The 17,176-nt window shown below is 43.4% G+C and overlaps 2 protein-coding genes across 10 annotated transcripts in view; one reads left to right on the top strand and one right to left on the bottom strand.

The window, feature by feature from the left end:
• The window catches only part of LOC141744403 (uncharacterized), a 36,456-nt gene extending 33,789 nt beyond the window's left edge, over window positions 1-2,667 (top strand). For 3 of the 7 annotated variants that reach the window (XR_012587433.1, XR_012587435.1, XR_012587437.1), the window contains exons 10-11: window positions 908-1,069; window positions 2,448-2,667. The gene's annotated coding sequence lies outside the window, so the exon portion shown is untranslated. Of the gene's footprint in view, window positions 1-863; window positions 1,070-2,447 lie in introns of all 7 variants that reach the window. The other 4 variants (XR_012587434.1, XR_012587436.1, XR_012587438.1 and 1 more) reach the window with 2 other exon arrangements.
• A 1,357-nt stretch (window positions 2,668-4,024) lies between these two features.
• Window positions 4,025-17,176, bottom strand: part of GOLIM4 (golgi integral membrane protein 4) — a 34,586-nt gene continuing 21,434 nt past the window's right edge. For 2 of the 3 annotated variants that reach the window (XM_074590227.1, XM_074590225.1), the window contains 9 exons: window positions 15,131-15,298; window positions 13,968-14,300; window positions 12,554-12,792; window positions 11,269-11,348; window positions 10,666-10,778; window positions 9,289-9,456; window positions 8,484-8,552; window positions 6,347-6,427; window positions 4,025-6,013 (listed from right to left, as the gene is read on the bottom strand). In XM_074590227.1, the coding sequence (XP_074446328.1) occupies window positions 5,855-6,013; window positions 6,347-6,427; window positions 8,484-8,552; window positions 9,289-9,456; window positions 10,666-10,778; window positions 11,269-11,348; window positions 12,554-12,792; window positions 13,968-14,300; window positions 15,131-15,298 (1,410 nt within the window). In that variant the 3' untranslated portion in view covers window positions 4,025-5,854. Of the gene's footprint in view, window positions 6,014-6,346; window positions 6,428-8,483; window positions 8,553-9,166; window positions 9,457-10,665; window positions 10,779-11,268; window positions 11,349-12,553; window positions 12,793-13,967; window positions 14,301-15,130; window positions 15,299-17,176 lie in introns of those variants that run through there. The other variant, XR_012587430.1, reaches the window with a different exon arrangement.

Raw genomic sequence — 17,176 nt, 5'->3', positions numbered from 1 at the left:
AAACTGGGCCAAATCTGGTCTCTGTTCGCAGGTTTGCTCTCAAAACCCCTTTCCAAAATGACTTGCGCTGCCTCGGCTCTGGGCCTCTCTCTCACATAGGGCCCAGCACTTTTTAAGAATGCTTTGAGATCTGCAGAGAGAAGAGGCTTTGCCAACAAAATGTTCATGACAGCGCAGGGATTGTGTTTCAAGGAATTGATATCAACGTGCCTGTGAATTTTCTGTTGTGTATTTCGGCGTGTAGGAACAAGCAAAGGTGTTGCTAATTGTGTCAGCTGAGTCCCCGACTACAACAGAGCTGGTAATACCCTTTAATATGCTGAACTTCTACTCAAAATTTAAAAATACTTTCTTAGTAGACATGACAAAGTTATTTGGGTTTTTATTCCCTTTAGAAGTGATGCTGATGAGAAAATAATGAATAATTTTGCATTTGAGCTAGGAAGACCTATTAAAGCAGGAAGGGAAGCGTGTCCGAAGGCTGATGATGTCTCAGGTGTACTGAGGGCAACTTTTTATCTTGCTCCGGATGTGCGGCTTCGGGTTTCTCATTCCCTTCACCCTGCAAATATTTTGGCTGTAGCAATATACGCTTATTTCTGGCATGCTGGAGAGTAAGAAGTTCTGTGCACACAGTCAACACGTTTTTACGTGCTCAGACTCCAAAAAGCTGAGTGAAGGTCGTTTCTAGCGATGACCGCTCTGCGGCTCCTTTGTCATGAAAACCTGCGGCAAAAGGGGATAAAACTTGTCAGAAAGTAGTTTGTACTTCAATGACAAGCGTATCTGTGTGTTTCATTCCTAATCGCAGCCATTTTTCTAATGTTTGCTTGAAAAGTAGAGCTAGCCAACTCACTTTTCAGCTGGGGTTAAGATCAAGCCTTAAGTGAGCCTGCTGGCATTGCAGAGATTTGGACAAAACCTGCATCCCAAGCCTGCTGTTTGCCTGCCGGGGCTGTGACGTTCCCTGATGGCACCTGCTGGCTTTCAGCCCGCAAGCGGTATCCGACTCCCTGATGAACGCGGAGATGTTCAAGGCAACAGGGCAAGGAGCAGTCGTTTTACTGCGGTGAGTTGTGGAGCCGAAATAGTGTACCTGCTCCGCTGGAGGATTTCTTGACCTACAGAATGAATTCCCCTGGGCTTTGTTTTTTGCGCTGAGTGTTATTGTTTCATGTATTTTTATGGCTAGAGCCTGCTATCGTGATCCTCTTGGCTGGCCTTTCAGTTTATCGTAGGCAGTAGGACTTCCCCCGTGATGCCCAAGCTGGGGCTGAACTAGAAAGACTTTTAAAAGATGTCTAGTGATCAAGAATTCATCACAGCCTTTAAAATAATTGCTGCAATGACTAATTAAGTCCACTACTAAATATTTACACTGTATTTCTGGCCTGAATTTTATTGTGGGATTCTGTTTGGTTTTTTTTTTCACTGGAGGGCCTTAGGACTCCCGCGTCACCAGTTGGCTGCCTCTGTGGGTTCTCCTAGCCCTCAATCAGGTCACCCCAGTATCCCTTTCCTGAGCTGACTGCAGCAGGAACTTCCTTTCTATAAGCCTAGTTTTCCCATCGCTCTCACGCTGTTCCCTGAATGGTCTCCGATATTTTGATGAGTGGATGCTGGACCTGGTCACAGCGCGCCAATCGCTGTCTTGCTGCTGCCAAATCCAGAAGTGATGTAGCTTTTCCCTTTGAATGTGTACTTTCACTCCGTTGGTGTGGGACTCTCGTTAGTCCTCTTTGCCCCAGTTTTGCGCAGGGAGTCACCTTCTGTGAGCAGCGGGACTGAGAACGTTTCCCTCTGCAGTTCATCCTGTGCATCCACAGGGCCAGAGCGTGGGCCATCTCCAGTTTATTTTTAGGTCACAAACACATTAATTTAGAATTGTAGAAAGGTTAGAGTTGGAATAGACCTTAAATACCATCTAGTTCCACCCCCCTGCCCTGGGCAGGGACACCTCCCACCAGCCCAGGTTGCTCCAAGCCCCATCCAGCCTGGCCTTGAACCCCTCCAGGGATGGGGCAGCCACAGCTTCTCTGGGCAACCTGGGCCAGGGGCTCACCTCCCTCATAGTGAAAAACTTCTTCCTGATATCTAATCTAAATCTCCCTTCTCCCAGTTTGAAGCCATTACCCCTCGTCCTATCACTACGTGCCCTTGTAAAAAGTCCCTCTCCAGCGTTCTTGTAGGCCCCCTTCAGATACTGGAAAGCTGCTGTAAGGTCTCCCCGGAGCCTTCTCTTCTCCAGGCTGAACACCTCCAACTCTCTCAGCCTGTCCTCACAGCAGAGGGGCTCCAGGCCTTTGATCATCTTTGTGGCCTCCTCTGGACCTGCACCAACAGCTCCGTGTTCTTCTTATGTTGGGGGCTCCAGAGCTGGGCACAGCACTGCAGGGGGGGGGTCTCATGAGAGCAGAGTAGAGAAATTTGCTAATTTCTTGATTTAGGAAAGCATTCAGCATTCCCTGTATCCCGGAAGACATCCTATGGCAATGAGGACCTGCCACGTAGATTTGCCTTCCCACCACCGGCTCATCTACCAAATGGACCACAGGGTCTGGCACTAAGTGACGTGTGTGGGGCAAAGAGATCAGAATCGTTTTGGGGTGACCAGCTACGGAGCAGGCAGTTGTGCAAGGTCTTGCGTGGTTTGCCTTTGGCCTTTGCAAAAAAAAAAAAAAAAAAACATTGGAAGAATGGAGGAATCGCGTTTTGAGTCATGCCAACCTGAGCGCCCAGACGCTGGCAGGGAGCAGCGCTGGCCAGGGAGTCGTGGGAAAGCCCCACCAGTGGTTGCTGGAGCGGTGGCGGGGGCGCGTAACGGAGATTACACACTGCTATTGTCAGCCAGGCCTGAAGTCTCACTCAGAAAGTTGATCGTCAGTCAAGTAACTCTTGTCTGAAGTGAATAGGCCCTTGATTAGGGACAGAACAGGCTTTCATGGAGAGTTTCTTGGCCTGTCCACACTAGATGTGGACTTGTTATGCTTGCTGAAGTAAACATTGCAGCCCCTGTGAATGCTGGCTCCTACGGCACACAAAAGGAGCCCTTATTCTGCAGCTTCTCATGCTGGGCAGAATGTCCTTGTCTCTCTGGGCTCTTGCTGGAGCCGCAAGTTACCCAAGCGAAGGCCCACAGCCTGTCAGTAAACAAAAGGGTATGGTCAAAGCTGGTTAATAAACACGCTCTGCGCCCAGGGCGGTGGGGAGAGCAGGGCCCAGGAGGCAGCAGAAGACACGAGCACCCGTTTAATCGCAGCTGCAGCCTGCAAATTTCCAAAGCAAGTGGCGAGAAGGAAGCAGCAGCTTGTTTTTGGTGGGAAGATGCTGGGAGATAGTTTGTACCCGCAGGTGACTTTGGAAGCGGCTTTTTCCCCGCACTGTAAGTGTGGCAGCAGGCAGCCCGTGTTCTCCACGCCTCGCAGGCAGTGCTGTACCCAGTAACGTAAATGCTTGAAGCGTGTAGCTCACTGGAAGTACGAGAGAGACTGTGAAAAGACCGAGCCCGTTGTATCCCGTATGTGCCTGTACCTTGAGTTACCTTCTCCCTCTGCCAGGGAGAGCAGAGGAGTTAACTTCTCCCTCTGCTCTCCTCCTTGCTTGAGTGGGCACGATACGGACGTCACGGCTGGCTTCCTGCACCGTGGGGCGGGCAGGAGAGAGGACAACTGGTCCTGTGGGGGCAGAAGCTCGTGAAGAAAAAGGCTTGAGAAGAAAAAGGCTTGAGCCCCTTTCCTTCCTCCTCTCAGAGCCATGTCTGCTACAAAAGGCTGAGGTGTCCTCAAACCAGGACAACGCTTTATTGCTGCAGCTGGAGAAGGACCTCAGTCGCAACGACGATTTAAGGAGCACATCTCCAGAACACCAAAATCGCCAGTATTGCCACTGTTGTCCCTAACCCTGCTCCCCTTCACTGGAAACGCCATCGTGGCTCCTGGCTCCCGCCCCTTCTCGGCCACTCTCGGCTGTGCCCTATTGCACTAGAGAACGAGCACATCCTCAGGAAAACCACGACAAACCATGATGCTTGGGAAAGATCAGTAACTACATCTCAGTTTATTGACTGCAGTCAAGTTTTATTATGCCTCAAATAATTAAATACTGCAACCTTAAAAATACAGGCCAATTTACCAAAATAATTGTATTCTGAAGATTATGTACATATTATACATTTTACATTATCGTGTAAACTTTTTTTTTTTATACATAAGATAAATCTGATTCATGGTAACTAGAAAACCCAAAATACCTGCTGACAAAAATATTCCTATGAAACATAAGCACTGTGTCTGGGACATTTAGGAAAATTGCAAAGAAAGGAAACCAACTATAAAACATAGTATAATCGAGTTAGTAGAAAAATGAATTAAATTACATTCATATAAAAAGTTAAACTAAAAACATTGCTATGTATCATTATTAAAAAAAAAAAAGGGGGGGGGGGGAAAAATCCCAACCCCTCTCCTTTTATATATTAACAGAGGCTTTTGCGGGGAGCTGCTGCCTGCCTCATTTCCAGCAATGGGGCGTAGCCTAGGAAATCCGGAGTCCCCTTCTCCTTTTCCCATACATTAAATAACACATATTGCCTACATTCATGCACCGTGATTATGTTCGTAGTAGCCTACCAAGGCACAAGTTTTGTGTCGTTTCACACACAGCCCCCCCCCCCCCCGCTCCCCCCCGCCCCTTAGATTTCGGCATGCAGTGCTAGAGATGTTTGCTGTTTAAAAAAGAACTAGTGTGGGATTTGTTTCTACTCTGATTTTCACACGAAGGGACGCAGAAACCCTTCCAGCGTAGGCTTAAAAAATAAATAAGTAAAAGAAGGTAAAGGCCTTAGTTCAACATCTTGCGCCAATCACGTCAACTCAGTAAAGATGCTTTAACCCTCTCTACACTTCTCCAGGAAGCACGTCACTCAGGCGACGTAATTCTGGTTCTCCCGTCAAATATTTTCTATATTAACTAGGACAACAAAATTGTTCCTTCCGGAAATCTTGGTTCACGTGACAGCTGTAGTGTTTTGATTTGGTATAATGGATCTTCGAGTCTAAATTGGTTTCTAGCGCACATCTCGCCTCAGCATACCGCCATTTGCGTTACCTGCTATGTAGTGCATGTAATTGAAGTACCTAGGTATGCTCATTAAAATAAATGCATAATTTAACTGGATATGAACAGCTGCCAAAATTAGCAGCTGTTAACCTGGCTGCATTTGGAAGGCTTGTAAAACTTGCATATTTTATAACTGTTCTGCACCTATAAAAGGCCTGGTCCTGCAAATAGTAAGGCATGTGCTTATCTTCAAGGATTTGAAGAACCTCATGAGATAACAATGAATGAAGGTACCCGTGGGCCTCGACGAGCGGCGCAGGTCGTGCCTGAGCCGCGCAGCGGGGCCAGCCCTTAAGTCATAAAAGTTGTGTCAAGGAAGACAGCGAGAGCTGGAGCGACTAATGGCGACTGGGTTTAGGCACTGGATCTGTTCTCTCGGATGTGGAATGTGTCTGAAATCAGACCAAACGTCTGTCAGGCTTGAACAAGGTGAAAGTGTATTTCCAAAATGGCCTTTATAAAACATGCTCAGAATTACGAAAAATTAAACCTGTATGATGTCTGTTTATGTACAGCTTTAATAGAAAAGAAATCCTAATCTAGAGTATCAAAATACTGTATTCATATAAACACAGGAGAGCATCTAATAGAAAAGTAAAAAGTGTAAAACAAAGTATTTTTGGAAATTAAATATCCTAAAAGAGTTGTTGGTTTGGTTGTGTTTTGTTTTTGTTTTTTAAAAAAAAAAAACACAACAGGAATTTGTGTGCTGCAAAAAAAAAAAAAGAGAGGAGGACTACATCTCCCCTCGTCTACGAGTTTTCACTGCAACAGCTCTGCCCTCCTCCTCCTCCTCCTCTTCCTCCTCATAATTTTCTTCACGACCTTCTTTCTGGTTGTTCTCTTCTTGAACTTCTTGCTCTTGATCTGCCCCTCCGTTATTCTTGTCATCGGCCTGATTAAAAAACAAAAAAGAAGAATTAAAAAATTCAGTGCAAGTGCCAGTTTCCTTAGAGTTTATTTTGGGGCAGGGAGATGAAGTTAAGGAAAAGGAAGAGCGACTGTCAGCTGGAGCTGTCAGAGCTGATGGACAGAAACAGGAGAAGATTTCCAAAGGCCTCCGGGCTGCAGGAATGGATGTGGGGGTGGAAGCAGGAGTTGGGACAGCGTGACATTTTCAGGTCTATGATGGAAAGCGAGTACAACAATTACGTAACGTCAGCGCGATGTGATCGCAGCTCTGGTGTTTCCTCGCGTCACCGCCTTTGCGGGTTTCCACAGTACTTACATTTTCATCGTTTTCACCATACGGCTCTTCAGCATTGCGCTCCAGTTCTCGTTTCTTCTCTTCGGTCAAATCTTCCTGGATCTACAAAGCACAGAGATGTTCTGTGTATTTTCATTTCCTTTAAAACAGTAGCCCGTGGCATAAATGTAAACGCTTTCACAGCTACACTTTTACCGAATGAAGATTCAAAAGAAAGGGGGGAGAGGGCATGGAGAGGTTAAAGGAGGGAAAAAACCCCAACCTCTCAATAATGAGGAAACTCACTTCCTCTGAGACCATATTTAATTTTTAACTACAATTTTCACAGACCTTCTCGTCACCAGCTACCACAGTTAGATCCCCATTCTGTGCTTTAACTTTACATGTATATTATTTTCCTCCTTGTCCTTCATAGTGAGAGCGCCACCACACAGCAGAGAGTCACGACCGACTCATGGACTCCTAGAACTATTTCAGTTGTGATAAGCGATGTAGATATTTAATGGTAACTTTGTCTATGTTTTCCCAGCAGCTGAGTGATCCTTCTGCCAACTGCTCCTGGAAAACCACAGAAGAGCAAGGGGGGACTGGGAGAAAAGAATAATCTCTTCCAACTCTATCCTTGAAGGAAGAACAGGCCACACTAAATCTGTTTTCCAGATGTTCAGATCTTGATCTATCACTTCTTTCTTTTATGTCAGCACTTTCCCTCACTTCCACATCCCTTTATGGGTAGGTGCAAATTTGAAAGAGGCAAGCTTTTCGAGGTAAGCTTGATTTGCTTTTGGAGAATGCTATTATGCCCAGCTGCTCCAAATGGCGTCCCGTAAGATGGGCAAAATGGTTCTGTAAGGCCGTACAGCTCTCCCCGTGGAAAAAAGCTGTTTCACCTGTCTGGGAAGCGTTCGCCACTCAGTGCTGCCACCTCCCCCTGCTACAAAGAGCAAGGATGAGAGCGCGGCTTTCCACAGCGCTCCCTCCCTCTAGCAGCTGCCATCCCATTCTCCCGAAGAGCAGCAGCAACACCCTTCTCGACAGCAGCAGCAGGAGAGAATATTTAGTAGCCGCTTCCAACGGGAGGCAAAGCTGCTTGTGAACAAGTTCCTTGGGGTTAGGTATTGCTGCCCGCGGAAGGGCAGCCATCAGCCCTGGATCACTTTGAGGGATATATGGGAAAGATCTGAACAGCAATGAATAATTGAGTCAACCGACTAAAGCAACTATTCCTGATTACGGCATCTTAACTCTTTCTTGATTGCTCATTCAATCACTGCTCGCTCTTTACTACTTCCAGTAAGCACGCTGGTCAGAGGGCTTTATGAAACATGTATTAAATTACTTCCCGTAAGCTGAAGAGTTATTGCCAAAGGCCAACTACTCCCAGTTCCTAATGACCTGCTTTGATTTAAGTAACCGTATTTTGGACCGGTGAATTCTAAGTGCATACCAGCTAATCTAGACAAAGCGATCCCCATAAGGCAGTAATGAGTAGCCGTGTCCATTGCTTTTTGTAAATCATTATATATGAAGTAGAAAATAGCAACTGATAGGTACGTACTGAAGAACTGCAGGGCAGCTTATGCGAGCGCATGCATAATGAGCGTGCCATTCAACATCGGAAGGAAAAAGGCCCTTCCCTCCTTATCTCCTCCAGTTCAAAGCAACGTGCTAACAGCTTCCCGACTGTTTGGCTCCCAGAATAGTAGGGCTTTACATAACTTGGATTGATTAGGAGGAGCACAGATAAATCACAGTCAGAGCTAAGGAGTAAGTAAGTAACTGGCCAAGAAAGCGGTGTGCCCAGAACAGCAGCGTGTGATTAGAGATGCAAAGTTAATGAGGTTTTCCATGACCTTCAGGGGGCTTGAGGTTTTCGAGAATTTTTCCTTCTGTTGCGAATGGCTTAATCTTTTCAATTATTGCACAATTAATACCGTGTTGCATGGAAGACTAATGGATTGCAGCATAGAAGCCTGCGTAACACTAAATGAGTCCAGAAGTGGACAGCAGAGTAACGGCAAAGACTTCTTAAGTTTTATGAAGTCAGATAAGAGTGATTTGGGTTCATTTTGCAGTTACAAAAGATACCAACGTTGAACATTAAGGGAGCTGTGCTATGTGACCTGAGCCCACAGATGCCTTATGTCTGTTTTCTTACCTCCTCTTCTCCTTCTTCCTGGTATTGTTCATCCACATTATCTTCCTGCTGGTCTGGATTTCCTGCCATCTGGAAAAAGATCATATAAAAATTGAGCTCTATGTGCACGCCTATTAACTTTAGAAGACTGAAGGTTAAAGCTTCTTGTTCTGGAACTAAAACTTTATGTAAAGCTGAAGTAACAATAATAGCATAAGAAGTTACAGTGCGTTCATTAGCATTAATGATAGCCTGGCCACATGATTTAGAACAGCCCTAAATTAAAAAATAGAGAGCAGATTATAATAAAAATCACCTCACAGAATAAAGCAAGACTTTCCATACTAAGCAGGAAGACAATGAAATATTCACACCATTAAAGACCAATGCCATAAAAATACAGATTTTTGTCTGCCTAGAGGAGTTTACAGTTTAGACACGGCTGAAATGCGCAGCGTTCAGTGGAATGGCCATTGAAGGAAAGTGACACCACTGCTTACAGTTGAGTGAGTGCTGATGGTATGGAAGTGGCATAGAAGGGATTTGGGCAGAGACATGAGGACTGTATGAACGGGTGTGCTTGCGGGGGCTCGTGGGGAGGTAAATACAGGGGTCTTGAACTATGAGACTACAGAAGCTCGCTGAGCGGAGCCAGTGATGAAAGACATACCAGTGTATCACCAGGAGTAATTCCGCACTTTTACCTGCACACGTCATATATGGCTTAAGAGAGATCTTTAAACATCCAAGTTCAGTGTTCTCTCGCCAAGCTGTGCTACACTGTCCTTAAAGAGGACCTACAGACGCTTCCTTTCCCTTTACTGACCACTAGGTGCTCTCCCATTCCCGGACGTCCTTGTTTCGGACTGTTTTGCTTGTGCTTTTCATTTTCATCTGGTAGATTTTCTTCTCTCTCTTGCTCAGCTTCCTCAAATTCATCTTCTCCCTGATTGTTGGGGTCATCAGCAGGATTCACATCTTCCACGGCTGCTTTCTGTAATTTTCAGAAGTGAATGTTAAATACGTATTTTTATCTCACAGTCCAATTCCATTTCACCTGAAGGTTACCCTAGCGTGAGCTATTGAAGAGCCAACTCCGTTCCCACTGAAACCAGCCGGAATCTCTCTCCAGGCATCAGGGGTCCCTGGTCAAACCCCAGCCAGTACAGAAGTGTCAGTTCCTGAAAGAAGTCGTCCTTCGGCACTGAAGGCAGACAGAAGTGCAGTATGCACGTCTGTCTGCTAAAAACCGGACTGAAGCTGGTGACTCATTTCACACAGGCTGTTGAATTCCTTTTGTTTACCGACTCTCTGACAACTGACAGTGCCTGATAAGGCCAGGTGAGAAAAGATAAGAGTTTAAAGGCTCATGGCTCAAAGAGCTGATGCGATCTTGCAGTGCCGCTCTGTCCTGTAACACTGACCTTGTCTACATTTATAATAAAACAAAGGAAAACAACACTCACTTTTCATAATACTTTGCCATTCAAAACCCAAGCATCTTCTTTCTGGTTATCATTCAATCATTCAGTAAAAGCATTTCTGATATGTCTACAGCTGACAAGTTAAAGATCCTTTAGAAATATTTCCTATACAACTTAATTTGCTGAGGGAGAGGGGAGTAACGATGATAGGCTTGATCTCCCACACCACCAACTAAGACGGAACTTGGGGGAAGGCAGAGGACTGAACCTCCTGCATCCAGATCTCTGTGCAGTCGGTACCACGGCTGTGTTCAGTGCTGAAGTATGTCCTCTTCCAGGATCTCACACTTCTGTACTGACTCCAGCTGGTTTCAGTGGCTGTTGAGTTGGCTCTTACCCTCTTAACTAACAATAGTATGAAAAACACCATCACCACTCCTTTTGACTGACCAACAGTGAGTTACTCCTGTTATTTTTGTAACCCAAGTTTACCTATTCAAGTCCCAGCTAAGTCCAAATACTTTATTCCACCCGAAGCACAGATCAAAGGAATGTAGAAAAGCAACTTGCTTCCAACAAGGCAACTTTTTTTAATTCCTTCCCAAATCAGTAAGAACAACTTTAAACAGATCTTAGATGTAGTTTTGAACTGTCAAACCTGTCTTCCTAGCAGACCTCTGGTTGATCTTATTTTTGCCACACACGATTATGTTAGACGGGACTTGTGGGTTTTCACTTCAGTAACGACTGCAATCCATAGCATCTTAATTCATACTCACTGATTCACCAGCACGCTGATTTTCTACTTTATGTTCTGGTTCTTGCCGTTCATTTGCGTTATTTTGATCATCATCTTCACCTTCATCCTGGTGCTGGTTGTCACGTTCATAAGCTGACAAATTTTTGATATTATTATTTTATTAGAGCAGCTTCCAGTTAGCCTTTTTCAGAGTCTCCTATATAACTAGCTTCCACATGTGCTCTCAGCAGCAGGCAGCCTTCACCTAAAGAGCTACCTAAACATGTAACGCTAACAGAATTGTTTTACTGCTAGCAGGAAACCGATGCTGAAAGATAATATAATTTGAAGAGATCAAACAAAATCATGAGCAGAGCCAGGAACGTAACCAAGATCTACAAAGCCCTATCCTAGCAGCTCAGTCAAAAGGACAATTTTCCTTTCAGGAATGCGGATATGATCTTTAGTAATAGCTGTATTTCACCCAGTCAGTTCAGCCAGTGTTATTTGAGCTTCTGGTTTTAAATTGCAAGTTTATATTTCACTTGAATCCAAACTGGATATGAAATGAACATTAAAATCTCGCACAAAGGCAGTACACAGGGAACCTGCGAACATGGTAGGGACAGAAATTTTACCTTACCTCCTTCCTCTTCCTGAATACCTTGCTCTTCCTCCCCTTGTACAATATCATGGTCCATGGTATCATAATGAGCCTGTTGGCTGAGAACATTAAATGCAAATACATCATTTCGGTTTCAAAAAAGTGTGGGTTTGCTTTAATAAGCAAATCATGCTACTGCATCTCTGCCTCTCCCAGCTCCTCCCAGAATGGGTTCCAGTTTAGCTTTCTATTACCTCACGTTTTCTCACATCATCTTTCCTGAAAGACTTTCCTTAAGACTTCCTTGTCCTACTATACCAACTTCTGTACTTTTATTTCTCCATATATCAACGGGACCTACCTTGTATTTTTAAAACTGCTCAGTTAGTATATTCCGTAATCAAAGCACAAATACTACGAACTGGAGGTGAAGAACCTCTCAGATAAATGGCCTTAAAGCCAGACTACGTGGACCAGTTCTTTTGTTGACTGAGCAGTTTTAGCTTTCATCTTGAAAGGGCGTTTACATGTGTTAGTCTTGCAGGACTGAATATTTTGACTATCAATTTCTGAAAGGTTTTTCTCATACCAAAATACTTTAAGAACACGGGTGAAGTTAATACTCAATATTTCAACACTTCAGCAAAGAAAATTCAATGGGCTTAAGATTCCAAAAGAGAAAAAATTGTCACTAACAATTTTAAACTAAGCATAAGGAAACATGATCAGGAGGGTGAAAGGCACGTAGAAGCTACAGCATGATGAATATAACTGCATTCACAACAACTTTATGACACTAACAGGGTGTTGGTTTCTCCTGAAGTCCTGCTTTTGTCTCTACAACGCAAATAATATTAGTGCCTCTTGTCCAGAAAGTCCTCATGGAATTACTTAAAAACAGCATCTCACATTTAAGAGGAACTTTAGTTTAGGTACCTTAATGCATATCTGATACTGGAGCTCCTCAGTACTACAAGATCATCATTGCTGCTTAGCAGAAAATAATTACTAATTTAAAGCAAGCTTTCAGACAAGGGGCCTTGTATGCCAGAAGGCCCTAACCTCCTCCAAGGAGGTGCACGGCAATGTACACTCATTAATCCAGACTTCAGAGGCTTCCATAGTAGAAGGAAAATAAAAGAAGGAAAAAACCCCTTAAAATAGCAATCAGATTTATCCTTGGAAAGAAGATGAGGCTCAGTGAATTTAGTTTCTGGGCAGTTTCAGTTTACAGCCCTAAACCGGCCTCTTTTCAAAGGTGGTATGGTGGAAGCCATAAAAGCCAGAGCACAGGCCATGACAAACTCATGTAAAAGAATCTGACCTTAGCTGGTTTTTATAGAGTTTCTCTCCTTGTTCTGCCTGTTTCTGCAGCTGAAGCTCTTTTTCTTCAAGCTGTTGTTGCCGTAATAGCTGTCCTCGCAGTCGTTGCTGGTGTAGGGATTCCTGATGTTCTCGTAGCCGATTGGCTTCCTCTGCTCTTTGGGCTGCAAGATGTTGCTGCTCTAGTTGTTGTTCATAAGCTGGCTTATGTCTTTTTAGTACAGCTTTTGTTGATGTTACCTGTCAAAAAAATGTGTTAATCATAGATCAACCACAATCTCAAGGATCAGAAACAAGCAGGAGGCAACCTGTCACAAGAGGGAAAGATATGCAGATGCTACATGCAACAGGCAAAATTACAGCCAAATTATTTTTAAGTTTTCTTGTCTCTGCTTAAAGTTTAATTATTTTTTTTGAACACAGACTGGAAGTGTCTGGGGTGTTTGTGGAGGACACGGGGAAGGAAGAGGAGATAATGGGCTGGGGGAAGCCATACTTTTCTTAGACATCAATAATAATAACCCCCCCAACATATTACCAGTAGAAGGAAGGTTTGATGGCTGACAATTAAGACAGCAAATATGTTTCCGTTGATTTAACTGGTAATTTCAGTAGGGTTGCTTTGAGCCTTAAGTGAGACACTGCACATTTTTTACAGCCAGTAACTCCAGTTTCACAGCTTAACCCGTTGCTGCTGGTCTAACCCACTGCACCTTTCAACAAGGGCTTTTCGTCGCACTGGAGTATAGAATTCATCTGCTAAGAGAGTAAGTGTTTACAAAACCTAAGGTGAGATCAGTAAAATATATTTTCCACTGGAGATCCCATCAAGAATGTAAATCCAGGATTTGCTGGTCTTATTTAGAGACGCATAGAGCAAGACTTGCCAGTGCTGCGCACTGATTTCCCCTGGCTATTTTAGGTATGTTCATCTTGCAGTTAAAATTTCCTGTCAAATGGCAGCGAACATTTAGATGGAAACGTGTTTACAGAAGGTAGATATATCTGACAAGGAAAACACACTGCAATTTGCTGAGATGTGTCAAATTAGTGACGCAGCATCAAAATGCTGGAAATAAGTCTCATTCTTTCTTCTTCCCATCAGCTACTACAGGCCTCAAATTTAAAGTAGGAGATGGGATTCAACCCGACTGCTCTTTTTTTCCATCTGTTGCTTTCCATCAGCAGAATTAATGCTCATTAAGCTGCATTTGACAAGCACTTCAGTACCTGTGTGCTGAAGTTGAGCCTGAATCCTATGCATCCAAGTGCTCTGAATCCCACACTTTCTATAAATGCGACGCTGATTTTACCCAGAAATAGGCGAGTACAATACAGGGCCAGCAATGATAAGAGATGCCTCCATTTAAACAGCAAATCTAATCAATTAGTACAAAGTGAAAAGAGCTCCGTACCTCTGAGTGAAGATGATCACCCAACATGTTGGTTTCTTCTTCTTTCTGTTCTTGTTTTTTCCACTCATGCTCTTCTGGTACTTGATCCTGTTCCTCCTCTAAGTGCTCCGGCTGACCTGCCTGCTCCATTTCTTCCTCTTCAAGTTCTTTTTTGCGTTCCTCTTCAACTTGATTAACACGTTGCTCATCATCCTCTCCAGCTTCTTGTTGCTCCTGAATATTTAGTTCTTTGGCATGCTGGCCCTCACTAGTCCTTCTTTGCGGATGAAAAGGCTCAGCTCTGTCTTCTTTTTCCTGGGTGTTTATTTCTTCTCTCTCTTTTGACTTCTCATCCTGCAAAACATACACAAAATTATGCGTGCACAAGATATTATGGATTTCATATTTTCAAGAGAGCCAAGCACCAGATACGGATGCCTTTATTCCAGCCCGCAGTAGCGAAGCTGTTGTCAGGGGAGCCAAATGCCCGCTTTGGAACAAGCTTTCCCTCCTGCCAGACGGTGTCGATACCCGATTCTTGGCTCTGCAGAGCTACACAAGGTGTTGTGCAATTGCACCATAAAGTAGGTTAAGCCTTGTTTTATCTGCAGTGGGACAAAACTATTACAATTCCGTATCTCCAAAGGAAGCTTTGTATTTTTATTTCCTGTGGGTTCTGCTGGCCAAGAAATCTTCTAAAACAAAACTAAAACTGATACTGTAACTTCTAGACTTTGCCCACAACTTTGCTTGATTTCTTTCTGAACATCGGATAGCGTGCCCATTTCAAATATACCGACTGAAGTGTGTTGCTGAAACTTTTAAGACATGTGAAAAGACAATTTCTTCAGAACTTGTTAAAGCTTTTCTGTAACACATGAGATATCTAAAATATTAAAGACCGCTTATTATGAAAAAAAAAAATCAAGATTTTTAGCAACTTCTTAAAACAGCTTACATAAACCAGTTGTAAGTGCATTTAGTGCTGTGAGAAAAGGTCATCACGAATATATTTGCTCACGAATATGCTCAATAAGATGAAACAGTTCCTTACTACTTTACTCAAGAACTGACAAACATGTACAATTAAACATCCTCTTCTGATGGAAGTTAAGCGCATAGCTAGCATTTTGCTGAGTAAGAACCATTTCCGATAGTGTCTGTAGGCAGTCAGTGCTTTTTACCTCCTTACGCTCTCCAGCCACAGCTTCATGGAGCGTTGGGAGGTCACTGCGGGGAGACAGCGCTCGCGCCTCCGGTTGCTCCTTTGGCCGTTCTGACTTCTCAGGCTGTCGGAAACTTGGCATTTTGTTGAGCGTGTCCTTCAACTGCTTGTATTCCTCCACCTGGGACTAAAGGCAACACATTAATTATAACGTGTCCAAATCAATTTCTTAATAAAACGTAGTCACCTCAGAGTGAACTCGCTGGCAAGACATACGGTAGAAAGACTCAATATTCACATCAGGGCAAACACCAGGGAGGAGAAAGGACGGGAGCTTTTAAAATTGGTGGTTTCCACGCACTAGATAGCATTGATTCATCACAATCTTTTCAGCCAAAGTGCACATGCATACAAAGTATATTAGAAAAGTCTGCGGGACGAAGACAAAGATTTGTTTTATTCATGCCAAGCAGGAGAATTTTCACAAGGGGGTGATGCCGTTTCTTGGCAGACTAAAGCGAGGGGAATTGAGAGCGCCACAGCTTCTCCTTTACTGGTAGAAAGAAGCACAGTTCTTTCACAAACAGTAGCTTTAAAGTATATATACGTGTCATGAAAATGCCAAATTCTCAACATTTAGACTGGTGTTACACAAGACAAGGGCCAACATAGAGAACTGAGGCAAAGAAAGTCATAGTACACCTTTGGTGAAGAGCAAGGAAAAAAAGAAGGAAGAAAGAAAAAAAAAAAAAAAGAAGAAAAAGAGATAAAATGTATATTTCTAAAGTCTTCCTGAAATGCAACAGTAAAGTGTTGTAATTTGATTTGCTGTTGAACTTGGTACAAAAGAGGATACTCTCAAAAGTATGTGTGTATGTGTGTGTGTATATATATATACACACACATATATAAAAAGTATATATATGTATATATATATACACACATACTTTAAGTCCAGTATGAGAATCCAGACTGGTTGGTACGTCAGTCCCTGTCTCTACAGCAGACACAGAAGAAAGATTATCTCAGAAAGTAAAATTTTTTGAGATGGACTGGATTTATAAAAGCTGATCAGCTGCACATGCAAAAAGTGGCGCCCCACGAGAGGGTGTCTCTGTTACTGCAGTGGAGGTGGTGGGTGTGTTTACTGCCCATTCTGATGTCAGAGGTGCATTTCATAATCCTTTCAAAAATTCCGGTTAAAAGACTGGCTACAGTTTACGCTGGGTGACTGAGTACGTCATTCTGTGTGTTATGTGGTATCATAGCAATCAATAGTACAGCAGACAGGCGTGATGCATTGATGTACAATGCAGAATACTCGTACAAAACAATATCCACAGTGCTACAGATTGACATGATGCAATGCATAACAGCTCCGAAGCTAGACGCACCTCGAAGCATCTTCAAAAGACTAGAGCATCCGTTAAAACAGACGGGCCTAAAAGCAAAGCAGAACGCACAGTAATTACTTTTGTCATTACAGAGGGATAATTCTGTTTCCTGATTAACTGTTGGAGAGTCCAATAAGAAATTTTAGAGGAAAAAATAGTATTTACTTAACATAAGACCAATATGCAGGTGCCTGATTATTTTTTTCCCCAATCACGGACCATGCAGAGAGATTAATGTACTAAGATATTTAAACAGTGCACATCCAGATCAGAATTCAAGTATTCCGTTCCACTGCATGAGCCATCCTAAGCTGAACATTGTGATTCAAGGCCATAGCCTAAGAGGTATTAATACTGCCAGAAAGACAGGGTTTATAAAAATATATAATGGATCTGTCTGGCTGTTTGAGCTATGGAAAAGTACAAAGATTACAGTGCCTTAAAGATTCAGGTCACAAATTCATTAGAGCAGTATTGACTACTGATATTTAATGTCTAGAATAGACTTAGAAATAGAGGGTTCACTTATCGAGCTGTGTTTCTAAACAATAATCCCTTGTGAACTTTCTGGAGCTGGTTTGCAGGAGAAACTGTGGAACTGTGCTAAATACCTTCTGTTCTGAAAGGATGTGCAAGACCCTTTTCTTGAAGGAAAGCTTCTCCATAGGATA

Source organism: Larus michahellis, chromosome 6 (assembly GCF_964199755.1).
Source record: "Larus michahellis chromosome 6, bLarMic1.1, whole genome shotgun sequence".
Lineage (NCBI taxonomy): Eukaryota > Metazoa > Chordata > Aves > Charadriiformes > Laridae > Larus > Larus michahellis.
This window is presented reverse-complemented; position numbering and strand designations above follow the sequence as displayed.